The 20155-nt window shown below is 31.7% G+C and overlaps 1 protein-coding gene across 14 annotated transcripts in view; it reads left to right on the top strand.

The window, feature by feature from the left end:
* The window catches only part of LOC105234086 (MAP kinase-activating death domain protein), a 79266-nt gene that overhangs the window by 43072 nt on the left and 16039 nt on the right, over window positions 1–20155 (top strand). For 7 of the 14 annotated variants that reach the window (XM_049456729.1, XM_049456734.1, XM_049456728.1 and 4 more), the window contains 9 exons: window positions 544–609; window positions 1109–1445; window positions 1514–1905; window positions 1973–2458; window positions 4832–4948; window positions 5245–5502; window positions 6323–6562; window positions 6634–6906; window positions 6991–7158. In XM_049456729.1, the coding sequence (XP_049312686.1) occupies window positions 544–609; window positions 1109–1445; window positions 1514–1905; window positions 1973–2458; window positions 4832–4948; window positions 5245–5502; window positions 6323–6562; window positions 6634–6906; window positions 6991–7158 (2337 nt within the window). The remainder of the gene's footprint in view (window positions 1–543; window positions 610–1108; window positions 1446–1513; window positions 1906–1972; window positions 2459–4831; window positions 4949–5244; window positions 5503–6322; window positions 6563–6633; window positions 6907–6990; window positions 7159–20155) is intronic. The other 7 variants (XM_049456735.1, XM_049456733.1, XM_019988759.3 and 4 more) reach the window with 3 other exon arrangements.

Raw genomic sequence — 20155 nt, forward strand, 5'->3', positions numbered from 1 at the left:
GCCATCATTCCCTTGAACAGAGCTGGTGAGGCATTCGATGTCTACCACTTTATAAGGCTTCTCGTACGATTTTGTTAAGTAAAGTGGTAGTTAGAAAGCTTTCAGTGTAATTGAGATTGATATTTTTTTTTGCTCTATTATATACTCGTATATACTACATGATCCAAGTTTCTTTCAGTGTCCTATATTTTCTTAAATATGGGGACGGTTTTGTTATACTCGTATACATTGTAAGTCATGTGCTTTCGAAGTACATACATACATATATGCCAAATGTGTAGGTATACAAATTTGAGACCATATCTTTCAGAATGATGGATTTTTCCGAGACATTTTTTGTTGTGGTTTTGAAATTGTCAGTCGATAAACGATCTATTTAAAATTTCTACGAGTTCAAAAGTATTCTAGTGGAGTTTCAGCAGCTTAAAGCAAATTTTAGGATATAATACATTTCGGTCCCGGCTATATACTTTATTGCTTTACTTTTTACTTTGTTAATTTTTTGTATAATTTGAAATAAATTCTTGATTTCTGAACTACTAGCAACATTCAATGGAAGGTAGTATACCCGAAGAGTTAGACGAAAAAGTGCGACACACTTTTGAAAAGGTTTGTAAATTATAGTGTCAAATTCATGATTAAATTTTTCGCACTAAGAAATAGGTTTGGATTGAGAATTGAGAACGTATTGGACGAATCACCACACAAATTAACAAAAAAATTTCAAAGATTTTCTAAAAGATCTCACTTTATATGCTCCCACACACCTTTTGCAATTATTAACTAGACATTAGTATTTATTAGCGTAAATTCAATCATAGATTTCCATGTAGAATTTGAAGCTAGTACTTATAAAAACTAATTCTTTCGGCGCTTTTTCACTTTTCACCTCACGCACGAAGCATTAAAATATAATTTTTATAAATAAACACAATAATAGAGTTTTTAACACTTCGTAGTCCCTTTGTAAGAGATTTCACATACTTTTTCAACATTGTTTTCCTGTGCTTCGAGAACTCATCTTTATACCGATTTTAATTTCACACCCTTATTAAAATGAAATGTTATCTACCTGGTTTTCACTAATTATTTCCTCATACTTCTATAGTTTACCTTGCACGCCAAGAAAGCTGCCGGCGAAGCATCGAAACAAGCGCTAGAAGTCTCCAAGCAGGCCGCGGGGGTCAGTAAGCACACCTTCGATGACTTAACCTATGTCAGCAAGTCAACGATAGGTGATTTAACGAAGACAGCCAAAGAAGCTGCCACCAAAAAGGGCATAATAAAAGTGGACGATCAACCACACTTAGTGGGACAACAACAAATCGCTACACAAAAACAAATGCAGAGTTCCGGTGGCAACTTCTTTTCATCCATTGGCACTGATTTCAATGGACTGGCCTCATCGACATCGACCATGTTTTCCGGCATGTTCGGTGGCAAGAGTGAGTGCTTTGATTAGACTGTATATATAAATAGATAGTGTTCTTCATAGACTCCAATATATTTGCAGAAAATCAGCAAAAGCAACAACAACCACCGCACCCACAATATAGCAGCGGTAGTTTGCAGCAAAAAGCCAAGTCAGGCATCAATTTCGATCCCTTTCCCAGTCGCAAAGGTCTGGTGGAACGCACACCACTTATTAAACATTCCGGTCCGGGGCAGACGCAGGAAGACATAACGCGCCAACAAAATCAGGAGCGTTCACACAGTAATACGGAAAATCAGGCTTTTCTGAAGGATGTCACCACGCAGGTTTTGGCTGGCGAAGGTGTTGGCTGGTTGAAAATGAATCGTTTCAAGAAACTAATGGAAGATGAGTCGTATCGCACGTTGGTGCTTAGTAAACTCAATAAGACGCTGGACAAGAAAATCATGCCTGATGATCATATAGACGATGTGGTAAGTCTGAGCGACTATATTGCTTACCGTCTAACTGTAAACATAAAATTTTCCGTTTGCTTTACAGTGCGTGCCTAAACCGGTTTGGAAAGGCATGCTGAAGTGCTTGCAGGCGGTGACTGCTGGCTTTGAGGTGTCTTTTTCGAACTTCGGCCTTGGCGGCATGGCTTCGATATTTCAAATGATGGAAATCGCACACACACATTACTGGAGTAAGGAGCTGAATGAAACTACCGACATGTCTTCAAGTTTGTTATCCAGTCATGCCACAAGTCCTATGGGCAGTCGTGAGAATTTGCGTTCACCCTCCAGTCCCATGGATTCGCATTCCGGTTTGGGCAGTGAGTGGGCTTCACCACAAGAGTCACGGAAAGGCTCTTCGCAAACTGATCGTGCCGGTCCAATGATTAATACAGCTGCAACCTCGGCGGCGGCCAGGCGTATGTCATCTGCCGACAGTCAGGACGGACAGTCGACAACAGAAATGTTCAAGGATATGTTGGTGCAGAAGCGCACAGCGCTGTTGAGCAAACTCACGTCGTTTGACTCAGACGTAAGTTTTCTGTGCTACTTTTAGAGCTACACATGCTTTAAACTAAAATTGTATGTCTTTTAATATGTGTGTCGTATATTTATATATTGTTTTGCATGACTGCACTGTTGTTATTGTAAATTTGTTCACAGTTTGAATTCACACATAACCTTTCAAATTACAATATTATTGCATGTTGAGGCATTTTCGGAAAGACTTAGAGAGATCGATCGAGATATATGTATATTAATTTTATATGAGGGATATATATTTCTTTTCCAATAATTTTTCTTTTTTCAAGTTCCTGAGGTTTGGTAAAAATATCTCTATTTAATTGACACAAAAAAACGCTAATTCCTAAATTAAGAAGCTTGGCTTTTCCTTCAACTTATGTAAAGACTTTTTCTCAAGCCTTCGTGTTTGAAGCAAGAATAATTTTACGCCTGTTAAAAATTGTGACATACTACGGCGGAAACCCAAGGAAAAGTTAGATTTTCAAATTAATTTACACTAAAAGCCTTCCTTCTCTTTGCTTAGATCTTATACTTCCAGTCCTCCAGGTGATCTGGCAGGAATATAAATAAAAAAGCTTAAGAAGTTTAGTGATGTACTCAAAACAATCGGCCATGCTGGAACTTTCTGACTTGGTAGTCTATATGTGCGCTTATGGACTTGTAATTTGAGTAAAAAAATAGAGATATCTCGATGAATCTTGGTATGTGCACTAAATGAGGTTATAAAGTGTAATTTGTTACAGAGGAACGCAGTAGCAAGGGGCACTTGTGAATCAAAATTTTTTAAAAAGTGGGCGTGGACACGTCTTCTAACAAGTTTAACGGTACTGTTAAAAACTTCTAAAAGCGCGATAAATCAATAACTAGAGACATACAATTTTACCACCGAGATGGTATGAGGAATCTTTATGGGAGCTGGTGTGAAAATTGTACGATGGACGCCGCACAGCTCATTTTTATTATATTTTTATATCACTTCCCATATAGCAGAATTTTAAATCCACTTGATTCGTCCAGTTCCAGTACACAAATCAAGAAGCAATTAATAAAACGGGATAAAACTTTGCACGAATAATATCTTTAATGTGAGCCACCTTATGACCAAAAATGCGACGCACTTGATGATCGTCCAGCTTAAATTTTTGTACGAGCTCGATTTTGTAAGACCGCAAACCAAGATCCTTCAGCAAAAACTGCCATAAAGTGGATGAGTTCAGCTCCAATTCTTGCGCGCGAAGGATTAATTTTGGGTCTTCTTCGATACTCTATAGTATAGAGTAGTCTATACTATAGCAGCTATAGCTTCTTCATTGCGCACTTTACGACGTCATCGAGGATGCACACTATCTACCAAACGTGGTGCGAGACCGACACCTGGTTGCTCGAATAATCTACTCTGCTGGGCGATTATGTCGACCAAATATTTACAAATTAATACTCACCGATCCAAACGGGGTTAAATCACCACCCATAGCAGATGAAGAGCTCCAGCTGCCGCGAGAAACTCGAGTGATCCTAGCCCAACTTCGTTCTGGATACTGTAGCAGGTTAAACTCCTACTCATCCAGAATAGACCCTGACATACCCAATGTATGTCCTGCATGAAACGTGTCTCCGCATGATATTGGCCACCTCTTTGCATGCTCTACGAACCCTACTCATCTAACACCCTCCTCCCTATGGTCCGACCCCGTCGAAAAATCACGTTTCTTGGGCCTCCCGTTAGATGACGTCGACGACAACACAAGTGACTCTTATCATACTAACGGGGATTAGATATTCCGTTAAAACAACAACAACAACAATCAAATATTTACACGATTTGTAAACGCTGTTCCGTAGTATTTCTGTTCGTTATGAAATGGCACATTAAATTGAGTATAAACCTAGTAACAGCTGTCAAGGAGACTAACTCCGTAAAAAGTATTGCATCATTGAAAACCAGACATCGAAAAAAATTTTATTATTTTATATAATGTCGCTTTCTAGTGGGTAGCTGTGATTACAACCCCTTCGCCATAAGAATGAAGTCTTAAGAAAATTCAGACCCTTCTCGTTTACGTAGACGTGATTATCGTGGGTACAGGCTAAGAAACTTTAAAGAAAGAATAATCAACATATAATTATATTAGACTTGGACTAGTTTAAGAGTAAAAATTGCATATCCAAAATTGTTTACTTGTAGCCTATATGCTTCCACACATCCCAGCTAGTTTAATAATGTGTTTTTCGTCCACATACATATGTACGTTTTGAGTCCGCTTGTAGAATTATCATATAGTGCATATCTGTGTGTAGATGCAATTGTTACGCGTTTTGTTGTTGTTAAACTCGAAACAAAGAATTGAAATGCGACTTGTTTTGTGGTATACATTCGTAGGGTGCCGGTTCCACAGGTGCTCTATCAGTTGTTAGTGATCTACTGCCAGGCGGTAGTTTGAATGTACGTATGCCCGCTAGTTGTCGTTCAACGGTATCCGATACCGAATATGAAAATGTAAGTAAAATTTCAAAAGTATCCAAAAAAAAAATCGTAAAATATTTGTGTAATTTTTAAGTGATTTTTGCTAGATTGTGCAAGTGATGCAACAAAATTTGAATGAAATGCAAGCGAACCCTCCAACTTTTACCAATTCTTTTGTTTGCAGAAAACTTTTAAATTTGCATTAGACCAAATTGAAAATTCTAATTTACACATTTTGCCTTGCACTTAGATTCTTTATATTGTATTATGTATTTGAAAATTTTTGGCATTCAAAATGATTTCTTTGTTTATGTTCGCATGTCGTTTAGACTACAACCTCGAAGGATTCGAAACGAAGCTCTGGTAACATTTGGTCGGGCAAATCCACGCTCAGCGCCGGTTTTCGCTATACAGGTGGACATCTAATCAACACATCTTCCTCGCCATCGCCGGACAGTCCAAGAGTCTACCTATTCGAAGGTTTAATTGGAAGAGATCGTTCGAATTTGTGGAACCAAATGCAATTCTGGGAGGATGCGTTTTTGGATGCAGTAAGCCAAGAGCGTGATATGATTGGTATGGATCAGGTGAGTCAACTTTTTTTTTTAATTTTTTACCGCTTAAGGTATTACCTTTATGTTAACTGAAGAATGAAAAGGCCTAAAACGGGCGATTTTGATCGATTACATATAGTATATAAATACTAGAAATACAATCGAAGATTTGTCATTTCTCTTTAGCGCTAGAGATGCTTAGTCTGGCCATTCTTTCAACAAATGACCAAAAAAGCAAAAAGTGAAAAATTTTACAAAAGTGTAGTACCTGAAGGAATAGCCAGGCGTTTAAGGGTTAAATTTCTTAATATTCCTAATATTTTCTTCATCTTACTCAACTCTGTTGGATTGGTTAGATTTGTTCTCAGATGTAAATGCGCTGTGATGGTCTCAACCACTAAAACAAAAAGTGATATCCTTTTGGTCTATCCACGAAGCGCTTTAATTGCCACCTAGGTCTCCAGACGTTGAGGAACTTACTGGTTTAAGCAAAACCCTTCCTTTACTCTTAAATTATATTTTAAATGAAAATTGAAATAATATCCATCCGACTTGTCTATCCGTTTTTCGGACTCAATCTAAATTCTATCAATACGTCATTAGCGCAAAACGGCTCTATAGCTCTTTTGTGTACCCAGACCTAATTTCTTTCACTTAATATCTAAATTTATGATGCATGTAAAGTGCCTCGTCTTCATTTGAAATGTTTTTATTATATTTTAGTAGTCTTCTCTTTGAACAGTTTAGTCATTCGTTCGTGCGTCAACGTTCTAAGCACAGAGAACGTTAACTCAGAACTAAAAATTATTTCCAATATTTAATTCCACTTTATTATACGGTAAATTTTATGTAGGGACCCATCGAAATGATGGAACGCTACAAATCGTTGAGCGATGAGGAACGGAAACGCTTGGAGCACGACGAAGATCGGCTGCTCTCAACAATGCTATACAATCTCACCGCCATACTTGTAATGCTTGGCGTAAACAAAGAGGAGATACGACGCAAAATCCGACGCCTCTTGGGTAAAAGTCACATTGGTTTGGTTTATTCCACCGAAGTGCATAATGTTGTAGACCAAATAAATAATCTCGTGAGTAGTTATACACAAAGTTACTGCTATTTAACTTAAAAAAATTATGACGTGACCTTTTTACGTTACAGAATGGCAATGACATCGATCTGAAACCGCTCGGTTCGAGACTGCTGCATCGTCAGAGTTTCACCGTGCATCCCGGTTCAGATAATAGCGGACCACTACTCTTTATGGAAGTACGCGACGACGGACTGGTGGTGCGCTCTGTCGACGGCACAATTGTCGAACGTTGGTTCTACGAACGTCTGGTCAACATGACGTATTCACCAAAAACTAAAGTGCTCTGCCTCTGGCGCCGCAATGGCGGACAGATACAACTCAATCGCTTTTATACGCGCAAGGTGGGCTACGCATAATGAAATGTATTTATAAAGCAGAATGTTTTATGCATATTCTTGTTTTTGTTATTGTATTATACAAAACAGTGCAGAGAATTGTATAACTCTATCAAGGAGTCCATGGAACGCAGCGGTACGCCGAAGAATGTGCCGGAGTTGGGCGGTGAATTTCCGGTGCAGGATATGAATACCGGCGAGGGTGGCCTTTTGCAGGTGTGCTTAGAGGGTGTTGGTTTGTTGTTTGCCAACAGCAAGGTAAGTAAATTGATTTTCAATAGTGACAGATACCATCCTATATATATATATAGAGTATACTATTTGTTTGTCGAAATTCGCAAAAAATATCAAAATGATATAAGCAGTGCTAATTAGCATTAATGGTGTAAAAAGACTTTAGGTATTTGTGGGAAGATGTATTAAATACATAATTAACCATTTCAAGTATTTTCCCGATAACTTTTAAGCCTCTTTTCAATACTATTTTAATTGTTATGTTTTTGTGAGATTATTAAATTGTAAAGCTACGTCAATGAACCATTTTTTTTTGTTACTTTTCATTATGCAACTTCATAAGATGAAATTTATTTTCTTCATTTACTTCTCTTTTAAAATCATGCCATTGTAAAATTGTGCAAATAAAATTATTATTATTAATTTTTTTTTGTGTAAAGCAAGGACCTACTCAATTTTCATTACAAATTTTACTGCAAATGTTGATCAAAACTAAAATACAGAATTTCATTTAAAAGAAAATGTCAATGTAGCCCCAAACTACGGTATAAGTACTTATTTGCTTTGTAGTGTTTTATTTTTTAGTTGTAACAACATACATATTTTACATTATATTTTTCATGAATTTCAGTTGTAGTGATATGCATAATGTATTAATTACGCTTTTACAGTTAATTAGAGAATTAAAAACTCGCTTGACTCAAGGAAGTAAAACTAATTTTTTAAAGCTTCGCAAAGACCTCACAATTTCGGGCAATATTAAGAAATATTAAGTAGAAAACTCATTTACTGAGTTACTCATTCCAAAACATATGTGTTGGTATTATTTATTTTTTTTATTTATATTCGATGTCATCTATAATTGTACAGCAGAAATTCTCATTAATTACTATACGAGGTATGACAATTAAGTAATGAGACCGTATATTTGAAAATTATTTTACAACTCTGCCATCCCTTTCAAAGTAGTCCTCTTGGGCAGCTATGCAGCGATTTCAGCGCCTTTTCCATGCTTCGTAACATTTCTGGGACACGCTGAGGGCGGTGCTGGCGCAAAATTTTATCGCGACGCCTTGCTCTTTATTTCGTTTTTCCATTTTCGTGACGAGTACTACAAACACACGTCTACTCAACTTGACGCAGCTGGCGAACTAAACAAGCTAGAGCATTGGTACACATATCAATGGAGATGGGAGGGATTCCGGAAAAAGAGAAAGGGTCACAGGTTTTACCACAAACGCAACAATAAAATCAGTCTCATTTATTAATTGTCAAACCTCTTAATACCAAAATATGCACAGAAGGGGTATACAAATCAGCATGCTGCTTTTGGGCAGGTCAATTTAACTTAACTCGTCTTATACACTTGTGGGAAATAGACCAAACTCAGTTTTATTTATAACAGTTCTTGCAGTGACTACGGAATTTCATTGATAAGAAATAGTCATTAAACATTATTGTGTTTGAGATTTATGCCAGTCATAAGTACTAAGTGAAGTCTGACATATCAGCAAACAACAATTTGGCTTCTGCTCTAAACAGCAAGTCGATAAAGCTATCCATAACTTCTATACTAACTCCCACTGCATAAGCCTATGCAAGCATGCAATAACTAGACTCTCAGTAGGTAACTCGGATAATATCATCAGTGAGATAGGTATAGAAGAAACGAAGAAACAGAAAAAGTGGCCCGATCTTGGCGGCTTTGAAGCAATGTGCCCTAGAGGAACACCCCATGGTTTAGTCACAAAGTTACTTTGGGGTAGCGTTGATCGTGGACTGACCAAAAAGCTTCTACTTCTAGTCAAAAAGGAACTTAGTAATATTGTATTGTAGTGGACATCACAGGACACCTACCCTTAATTTCCCAACTTCACAAAATTATAAAAGTGGATTTGGCGGAATGCAGAGCATGTGCGGAGGATGATAACGCGCTGATAATGCAAATGCCTATGAGATGAGGCATATTCCACGGCTCCCAACGTTGCAAATTAAGAGTCATTGAGCAGCTTGAGTGGAAAAAATAGGTATATTACAAATCCGCTGAGTTGCTGGATAAGACTTAATTTGATTACCACACGGGAATACAATGGATCTAATGCAGGAACACAATGGGGCTAATCTGACCCAAATGCGGTCGCCTACTGTCTGACGCTCTTGCTCCTCATTTTTCAAACAACCAAATCAAGTCTGATACCATAATTTTATATAATAGTTTTAACTCAAAACTTTCGACAAAAAATGTGTCTGTTGAGCGAAATGTAATATTGTCACTTTTTGAAATTTTAACATATATTTTTAGGTATTTTTTGTTAACAGATATTTCGGTACGATGATCTGGCAACATCATCTTATTACATATTTTTATCCGATTGAGCGATATACTACCCTTTTCTCTACTAAGGAACACACACAATTCTAATATTTTTTTTTTTAAATTACAGTTTGCTGACTTGCTTCGAAAATAATTATTTCAATGTCTTTAAAGTTTCAATTACTCAACAAATTAATTAGCTTCATTGTTATAAGTGATATTCTTACTTAGCTCTGCACTAAGTTTTTGTCAATCATTTATCTATGTGTGTCCATAATGTCTCAGAGATTCTCCAACAATATTTATGACTTTAGTGCGGGTTATTCGGAGATAATCAAATCAGCATATATATTACCAGACAGTCTCAGTATTACTTTTTTTAGTACTTTTTTAGCGCTAGGTGATTTGTTGAAATATAAAAATAAAAGTAGTTAACTAATTTTTTAATGATTAATCTTCACCTTTACTCCCACTGAAGTAATTTGAAGTCGAAATTCTTGCATTCGCATTTATTGATTACAACATCCCTTAAGATTGTAAGCCACATGTCGTTCGTTTCATATATTTATGTGTCGTTCTGCTCGATCAACTTCTTTTAACGATCATTTAAATAGTTTGATGGATATTTTTAATATTTTCGTCTCAGAAGGGTTCACAAGCGTTTTAAATCACCCAGAAGGAAATGTTATAAAATGTATGACTAATTCGTGATCTTATTTTATAATGAAAGTCGATACGAAATGAAGGATAGTATAAGTGACCCAAGAGAAGGACAAGATGTCCGCAAACAGATTTTAGGGTTTAGCGAACAGATAATTTATAGCGGATAACAGCATGTTAAACAGTATTACGACTAGTAAAATGACGTTTTGAAAGGCCGCAAGCGGAACCACAAGTCAATAAGAGCCAGTTTTTGCGAAGAAACTTTTGTTGCGGCAACTCTTATACATTAATATTAAGAGAGCAGAAGGAAAAGCCACTATGTTACTTATTTTCAGGCAACACGCTTATGGCTGATTCACATACAACTTTTGCCTAACTTTGCTGCAGATATTTGCCTTGTCCTTCAGTCGAAGCGCAGCAAAGCAAAATGAAATGTTAGGCAACTCTTATATTTCAACGTCCTGCCAAGCCACAGTCGCCATTTTTATTTGAGATGAACACGGAAAGCTAAGCGCTCATTCTGACACACCCCATTGGGTATGTCACTTTTTCTATGCTAAGGCGTGAATTGTCAAGCAAAGCGAGGAAAGTTGTATGTGAATCGCAATTCCGCATTTCAATTCAATTTGAAATACCTTCCACGGTTGCAGTTGTTTTTGGTATGTTTATGCAAATGTGTGTATAAATATATTAGAAATATTTTAGAAAATAACGAATAAGCATAAGAACTAGCTAATGAATAACACTCTTGTGTACCGCAAGATGATGGCACGGATTGCGCGAGTTGTCCGTGCAAATGAAGCGGACCGAGTTTTTTCGTTTGAACATAGACAATGCATTAACTGTCAGCAGTTAACTCATATGCGCTGATTGCTGAGGTGTGACCTTTAAGAGGCTATACCAGTGTGACGCATGAAAAATTAGGCGATTTTCGTGAATTTTTTTAAGAGAAAGTACGCGATTGAATATTTCGAACTTCTTTGAACGTAATAAGGTATATTTTCAGCTATATTTTAAGATTTTTTTTTTACAAAAATGTTGAAAAATAACGGAGTTATGGGCTGTCTTCGGAGGTGCCAAAAAAAAGTGCCCCAACTGCTGGCATGATTCCGGCCGAATGAGTAGCTGAAACAAAAAAATTTTAAAAGGTTATTAAACTTAAAGATATTTCCTATACAATGACCGAACTCTGAAAAATATTAAAAATTAACAAAATGGCGTAATTTTGAAAAAAAAAAAATCGTTTTCTTTAGGTAAAAAATGGTCGTTTTTTTAATGCCAAATTGACAATTTTCAACCAATCAAAAAGATCGTAGGTCATTGTATAGTAAATGTATTCAAAAATACTCAGTTTTAATTTCACGTTGGTCGGTCAATTTGTTGTTGAGTTATGACGCCAGCAATTTTGAAAAATATCGTTTCGAGAAAAACGCGTTTAAAGTTTCACTTATATACTTGTTTGTTTTCAACCGAGCGGTCGCTCTTTAGAACGCTGTCATCCAAAAACTATTCAAGCTACAACCTTCCTGATTTCACAGGATATTTATGAAACTATAAGCTATCGAAAAAGCAAATAATTTAATTTTTTTTGAAAGTGTCACACTGGTATAGCCCCTTAAGTGAGCATAAACGTTGTAAAAATTGCAAAGTGAAACTCAATAGTTTGGATCACTGTTCTAATTACGAAAAGTGGGTATAGCTATAAATATCGAATTTTCACTTATTTTATTTTTGAGTACTTTTTTTAATTCTCCATAAAGCATTCTTGTACGTAGCTTGTTATAATTAAACAATAAACTTACATTTACTTGTTTTTACCCTCGAAATCTTATATATTTCACTTGTAGGAGCACATAAGAAACTTCATAAAAATTCATTTTTTAATAATTAATTTCTGTCTTATATACTTAAAGAAATCATATTATTGCAAAGCAAATAAAATAATTATAGATTGCTAGTGAATGTATTGAATGCTAAATACTAATTCATATTTATTATTTACGAATTATAAATTTTATTTACTAACAGCTACTATAATATAATATTTGCTATTTAATATTATCACCATTCATAAATTTTACTGTTATTATTTGATTGAATTGTTTTTACTATATATGCATAAAGAAAATTGGTGAACGCAAAAAAACATATTTAAAAATTACAGAAAATATTTTTAGGATTTTAGCAAAAAAAAAAATATATATAAAAAATAAAAAAAATATTTTTAGGATTTTAGCAAGAAAAAAAATTTAAAAAATAAAAAAAAAAAATATTTAAAAATTTAAAAAAATTTTGTAAAAAAATTTAGAAATTATTTAAAAACAAATTTTAGAAACGAAAGAAAAAATATTTAAAACTATAGCTTAAAATACCCGCAAGCGTTGTGAAAGTTAAATTAGGAGTTTTAAATACAATTAAATATTTTTATTCTTATATAAACTACTATATGTAAACGTGTAAAAGTACATATTTTCGCTATCTCTATCTATTGTGCCACTATTTAACTTACTCTTTCTTACGCTCTTTCTCTCTATTTTAAATTTTTGAATACAACTTTTCATTTACTGTTATTATGCCAATTGTTGCGTCAAATGACTACCTACAACTGACTTAAATTTTACTTTCTTAAGATGTTACGAACCAGCCATTGAATTTGTTAAACTCAAATCCTAATTTACTTATTGTTGTATTTTTTAAATTAAATTTAAAAATATATTGATTAAGAAGATGTCACGTTTTGCCAAACGTCAAAACGCAATACAATGTATATACTGGCAATATATTGAAATTGCTTAAGTCAACTTAAGTTAATTTTCTAACACATTCTTTTCGAGGTTTTGTTGTATTTTAAACTAAGAAACAGCAAATAACATAAAATAAAAATTGTGTTAAAGTTTATGTTCATATTTGATATCAAATTATCTACCACCTTTACTTAAGTGGCGTTAAGCTATTTAACAAGTTACCGCAGCTATTCTACATACTTTTTGACAGTTACCGTGGTGAATATGAAAAGTTACTCAAGCCGTTTTAAGAAAAATCAAATGACTTTACTAAAAAGTGCAAAGTTGTAAATTATTTGGAAGCACTTCAGTGTAATTAAAAGCAGAGCAGTTTAGAAAATTCGCAATTTTCGCTCTAAAAAATATTTACGGTTAACTTTGTCTGCGACTGGAACTTATAGAAAATGAGACAGCATTCTTTTTTTAAAATGAAGTGTCTAAAAATTAAAGTTTTTCTTAATTTTCGTTAAAGCAAAGTTTTTACAAACTAAAATTTTTCATAAGAAAATGGAAAAAGGTTTTAAAAATTTTTAAATTTTAAAAAGAAAAACTGAAGTTTCAAAAAAAAACTTTTATGATAAAAATACTATTAAATTAAAATAAATAAAAAATTGGTCAATAAAATTTTAAAAATAAAAAAATTTTAAATTTAATTTTTTTAAGAGTATAACTGAATTTTTAAAAGAAAAATACTTTTAAAATAAAATATCTAAAAAATTAAATTTTTATAAAAAACATTTTAACTAAAAAAGTATCTAAAAATTAAAATTTTTATAAAAAAAATTAAAAAATTAAAAATTTAAAAATTTTTAAAAAGAAAAATTTAAAAATACTTTTTGATGAAAGAAAATATCTAAAAAATTAAAATCTTGTATATAAAAAAATAATTTTAAGTAAAAATAAATATAAAATCAATCAATAAATTTTTAAAAATTCAAAAAAAAAAATTTTTTTAAAGAATAATATACTTTTTAACTAAATAAAATATAAAAAAAAATTAAAATCATTTATAAAAAACTCTTAACAATAAGAAAAAATAAATAAAATCAGTTAATAAAATTCTAAAAATAAAAAACTGTAAATTTTAATTTTTTTAGAGTAAAACTGTATTTTTAAAAGAAAATCATACTTTTTGATGAAAGAAAATATCTAAAAAACATTAAAATATTTTATAAAAAAAATAATGTTTAGTAAAAATAAATATAAAATCAATTAATCAATTTTTAAAAATTAAAAAATTTAAATTAAAAATATTAAATTTTTTAAAAGCAAAACATGGGTACTTTTTAACTAAATAAAATATCAAAAAAAATTAAAATCATTTATGAAAAACTATTGTTAAGAAAAAATAAATAAAATCAGTTAATAAAATATTAAAAAGAAAAAAATTTAAATTTTAATTTTTTTACGAGTAAAACTGAATTTTTAAAAGAATATTATACCTTTTGATGAAAGAAAATATCTAAAAAAATTCAAATCTTTTTAAAAAAAATACTAAGTAAAAATAAATATAAAAATCAATCAATACATTAAATAAATTCTAAAAAAAAAATAAAATTCAAATAAATAATAAATTTTTAAAAATTAAAAAAATTAAATTAAAATAAAATAAAATTTTTTAAAACAAAAACATACTTTTTATCTAAACTAAAATTATTTATAAAACTTTTTAACTATTTAAATTAAAATCATTTATAAAAAAAACTACTGTTAAGAAAATTAAAAATAAAATCAGTCAAAATTTACAAATAACTTTTTTAATATTTTAAAAATAAAAAAATTAAATAAAGATTAAATTTAATTTTTTAAAAGTAAAACTGAATTTTTAAAAGAAAATCATACTTTTTGATGAAAGAACATATCTAAAAAAATTAAAATCTTTTATAAAAAAATAATGTTAAGTAAAAATAAATATAAAATCAATCAAAAAATTTTTAAAAATTCTAAAAAAAAAAAAAAAGAAATATAAAATCAATCAATAAATAAAAAATTAAATTTAATTAAAAAAAATTTAATTAAAAAAAAAATAAATTTAAAAAAAAATTAAATTTTTTAAAACAAAAACATCCATTTTAAATATCTAAACTAAAATCATTTATGAAAAACTGCTGTTGTGAAAAATTAAAAATAAAATCAGTCAAAATTTACAAATATGCACTTGAGCTAGTTTTTCTTTGTCGCTTAGTTGTAACTTTTTTAAGTACTCATTTAAGTCCCTGCATCCTCATGTAAATAATTTGAATAAAAAAAATAAAAACAAATTTTTTTTCAATCCAAATAATTTTTTTTTTTTCAAGTCAAATAATTTTTTTTAAACCATTACATTTCAATACTCGTTAAAATTTATTTTCTTAAAGAAATATGATAACCCTTATTTTCGATTTCAGCCTTATGCATCATCGGTGTTTTATATTTTGCATTAAATGCTCGCAGCCAAAATTGCTTATGGCTCAAATAACGGTACATATGTATGCATATGTATGTTTGTTGCAATATTTAACATAAAAAGAAATCACTACAATTGTGAATTTTCTCCAAATTGGTAACTTTTGAGATGGTCCTTGTGTACATGCGATATTTTTCGTCAGCTTCTTTTCGAATTTTTTCAACAGTTTTTTCATATAATTTGCATTCATTTATGCTGTGTTTTTTACTAAGGCAATTAATTAGGTGCCTTAGGTTAAAATTTCACTAATTATTATGTCCATCTGCGCATTCGTATATTTTTTCCATAGTTTGGTTTACTTGTTACTATTATTTACTTAACATGCTTTTTCAAAAATTATTATTTTTTTACTTTACGCTACTGTTTGTTTATTATTGTTTTTCAAACAAGCACTAACCATATTTTTAAATTTCGAAAAACAGTTAGTAAATTAGTTAAAAAAAAAAACTTATAGAAAATTAGTAAAAGAAACTCTAAGCAAACTAATTGTTTACTTAAATTCTTTATTGTTTATAACCATTGTTCATTTTTTTTTTTGATATCTTGCGGATCGCTGCCGCTCTTCTTTTTGGATAACTCGTTACTACGTATTCGTATTCGAATTCATTCGATTGGTGAATTATCTGAAACATTCAATGCTCAAAACTAAAACAAACAAACAAATCTTGCAATTCTAAAAGGATTTCGAGGTACTGAAAATGTTATTATTTTATTTCTCTAGAATACGAAAAAAAAAATAAAAAAAGTATAACTGCAGTTAATTTAAAATAATTAAAAAAAGACTACTAAACAAAAACCAAGCTACATAACTCGTACAAAAATACAATTTTTAGTTTCGTTTCGAATGAAAAAGTAGCCTTTATTTACTCGTATATAACTATTTAAATACCATATAAGCCATTTGTTTGAATTTGTTTAGTTAAATTTTTCATTTGGTAAAAGCCTAAAACTTAGTGTCACCAAAAATAGACTACTCGTACATAAGTTGTTGAAGCCTAACTGTCTTCGAAACACGCTCACTCACTGACCACACGCTTGCTAAATATATGTACTTCACAACAATTTTCAAAAATTAGTAATGTACGCATTTTTAAGTTGTTGTTCTAATATAAATAGTTACTTAGTTAACATTTTAGCGTGGCGACGGAACTACTAGTTCAGCGCTAATTAGTAATAGTTAAATTAAAAGCGTTAAGTTAAGCTGTTTATTTCGTAAAACTTTATTTGTTCTAAACACATTCGTAATTCTTCGTGTAATGCGAAAACTTTAAACACCAAAATGCTGCAAATACTAAAAAAATATATGCCAAATAGACAAAAAGTTATGTTATTATTATTATGAGTATTGATTTAAAATTAGTAAGTAGCTAAAAGTTTCGCAACTGCACTATTTTTTAAGTTTCACTTCTAATTGTGTATTTTATGCGCCATAGCAATTTACAAAAAAAAGATAAAAAAAATTTAATTTAATTTTTAGTTTTTAAATTTCTACAAAAAAAAAGATATAAAAATTTTAATTTAATTTTTAAATTTCTGCAAAATTTTCTCGACATTATTATGAAAATACAACATGATTTAATTGTTAAGCATACTATAATGAAACACACGCCGGGCGCAGCTTGTATATAGTTACATAAATGGGATACATATAACCTGAAAGCCTTCCTTATTCAAAACAATTTTTCCGCCTACTTCTCCATAGTACCAAAGTAAAGCTATTTTATAGTATGTCCGCCAAAACTAATGATTTTAATGCAAATGCGGAAAGATCTGCGTATAATGAAAAAATTAAAAATATGTTGGAAAGAAAAACACCTCCCTCACCAAAAACAAAAATCCGCCAGTCTGGTATGTTAAGGCGTTAACTGTAGTCCGAGACATGAAGGAATTACAATTTTGAGTAATTTGTTTTGACAGTTAATTATTTTATTTTATAAAATTAAAAATAGTACATCGTTAAATGAAGTTTTCGGCTTGACTTGGCAGCAATTTGAAAGAAAATAATAATTTTAAAAGTAATAGCTGTTTGTGTTGATCCAGTTTCAACCGCAAGTGCAAGTGCTTGAGGTGACAATGACTAATGCTTGTAGATTTGTATAAAAACAATTATATAAATTTAGATTAATAAAAAGTAGTTTTGAAACGTTTTTTTTAATTAACAAAAAGTTGGCCTCAGAAAATTTATTTCCATATTTTCGGAAAAACCCCATCAGTTAATTGTTCATAAAGAATTGGTATAGAACCAAGCTTCGATCAGGCACTAGTTCTTCATACAGTTCATACAGTGTCTAAAAAACTGTATACAATAGTCACCAGCTCAAAAAATAAAGTTTGAGTTAAACGCATTTGAAGTTTTATAGTTATGGTACGTTTTAGAGCGCCCGAGGACCTCTCGCTAATTATAAAATAACTCGAAAATTATTTAGCAAAATTTACTTCAAATTATCAGAAAATATTAAAAAAATCTAAGGCATTTAAATCCCTTAAAGCTCGGCTGTCACTGTTTACATAACCTTTTATTAGTGAAAATACAACAACAACATTGCCTAAAAATCAAAGTGATAATAAAAGGTGCTCCCAAAATTAATGCAATATTAAAATTTGTCGCTATTTCAATTAATCCTCACAGTTTGCGCAATTAAAACACTGCTTCGACTATATTTAGTATGAAATTTTCGAACTGCGGCCGCCAAGCCTTCAATATTTTTGAAATATTTTTACTAAGCCCAGCTGTTTTTTTTTTATGTTTTAATGTGGTCAGCACTTTACTAAATTATGTTAATGTTGGGACACTCTTTATTTTATGCTAAGTGCGCCGAAAAAAGTTTCAATTCAACTCTATAAATCGCTAAACTAAAAGTGTATTAAAAAATGAAATACACTACAATTTAAATTACTATTAACTAGCTAAACTATTCTGAAACTGTTCTCCACTATCTACTTTTTAATTAAAAAAAAAAAAAAAAATTTAGACTATTATGAAATTTCTACTTCTGCCTCCTACATTTTGTTTCAAATTAAAGATACCACTTGCCACATTAATGAGTTATTTTCACCGTGCTTGATTGCAATTTAGATCACGCTACTTTGCGGCTCAGACCACAACATTTCTGTCGAATTATTTGTCAATTTATTGATAATAATTTTTGTTCGTTTCATTAACTTCTTTGTTTATTATTTTGCTTTCCGCTATTGTAATTATGGTTCGCAACACAACTAAGCTGGTTTGCAGTGGCGGTTCTTGACTTGACTCTGTAGATAAATGTACTAAAACATTTGAATTATAATCTGTAAATGTACTTCTTATATTGTTAATTTTACGACAGAGAATTAGTTTATATTTTACTAAATTTCATTTTAAATGGTCGCAAGTGAATCAGTTAAAATGCATTATAAAATTGTAAAGCTATTCATTTCAGTTCGCGTTTAATTTCAGTGTCAAAATTATTTTTTCAGCAAGAATACATTTCAAAGAACGATGTGCAAAACATATGCAACTGGTAATCACATACGTAACTGTTAAAGACATTCGGCAGAAAAATAGGTTAATATGTTTTTGAATAGGCTTTTAAGATGAAATGTGTTCGGGGCAAATTGATACCACGGCTGCTATATATATTTCTGGCCTAATAATGAAAATGTTTTTTTTTTTTTCGTTGGATTTGGCTCGTCTTGGAAGACCCACACGGTCGATTGCTGTTTTGTTTCGGGCTCATACGCATAGATCCATGATTCGTCACCTGTGACAATCTTATAAACGTCTTTTGAAGCACCGCGATCGTATTTTTTCAGCATTTCTTTACACCAATCCACACGAGCCTTTTTTTGAGCGATTGTCAAATTGTGCGGGATCCAACGAGAACAAACCTTTTTTACGGCCAGGTGTTCATGCAACATCGAATGTATGCTGGTGGGAGAAATGCATAGACATGCCTCTATCTGAAGGTATGTTACATGACGGTCTTGCATTATCAGTTCACGTACGGCATCGATGTTTTCTGGCACAACGGCTGTTTTTGGACGACCTTCACGGAATTCGTTTTTGAGCGAGCGTCGGCCGCGACTGAATTCGTTGTAACAGTTTTTCACAGTGCTATAGGATGGTGATTCATAGCCATACAAATATCTTAGTTAACCGATGCACTCTTGTCGTGATAATCCACGTTGAAAGTTGTGAAAAATGATCGCACGAAAATGTTCACGAGTTAATTCTATTTTTTGGCCGAGATGAATTTTTTAATTCCCTGTAAATAAAACAATTCACGATTAAATGACAAAATGTTCTGAGTGATATTATGCTAAAAAATGACAAACTTTCCAATGGAAATGTCAGATTGCACCTGGCAACACTTAGTGTTGCCTAGTCCAGAAATATATATAGCAGCCTATGTAACAATAAGCCATTTATATAATAGCTGTCTTCGATTCTCCTTCGTGTTTTAACGCGAAAAAAAGAATTCCTCCCTAAGAAAGAATCATAACATCCGACAGAAGGCATGCTAACGCAAGGTTGCACTACAAGCACTGCTCGTTTGTTTCAGCATCTAGTGTAGTTTGTTCGATTCGCTGCTTGGCGATAAGAACTGACATTCTATTCATTATCAAACTTCAAAGTCAATAAGAGCTGCTTTGAAGGGGCAGTATTGAAACATTACTGTTATTCAATAGATAATTTTGTAACAATTGATATTCCTAAGAATATTGACACATAGTGCTATTTTTCTTATATATAGGAACATTTTCTTCTCTATGGAAGCATAATACTAGCAAATAGTTTAATGAACTGACTCAATTGTAGGGATTTTATTTTCAGGA

This window comes from Bactrocera dorsalis, chromosome 4 (genome assembly GCF_023373825.1).
Source record: "Bactrocera dorsalis isolate Fly_Bdor chromosome 4, ASM2337382v1, whole genome shotgun sequence".
Classification (NCBI taxonomy): domain Eukaryota; kingdom Metazoa; phylum Arthropoda; class Insecta; order Diptera; family Tephritidae; genus Bactrocera; species Bactrocera dorsalis.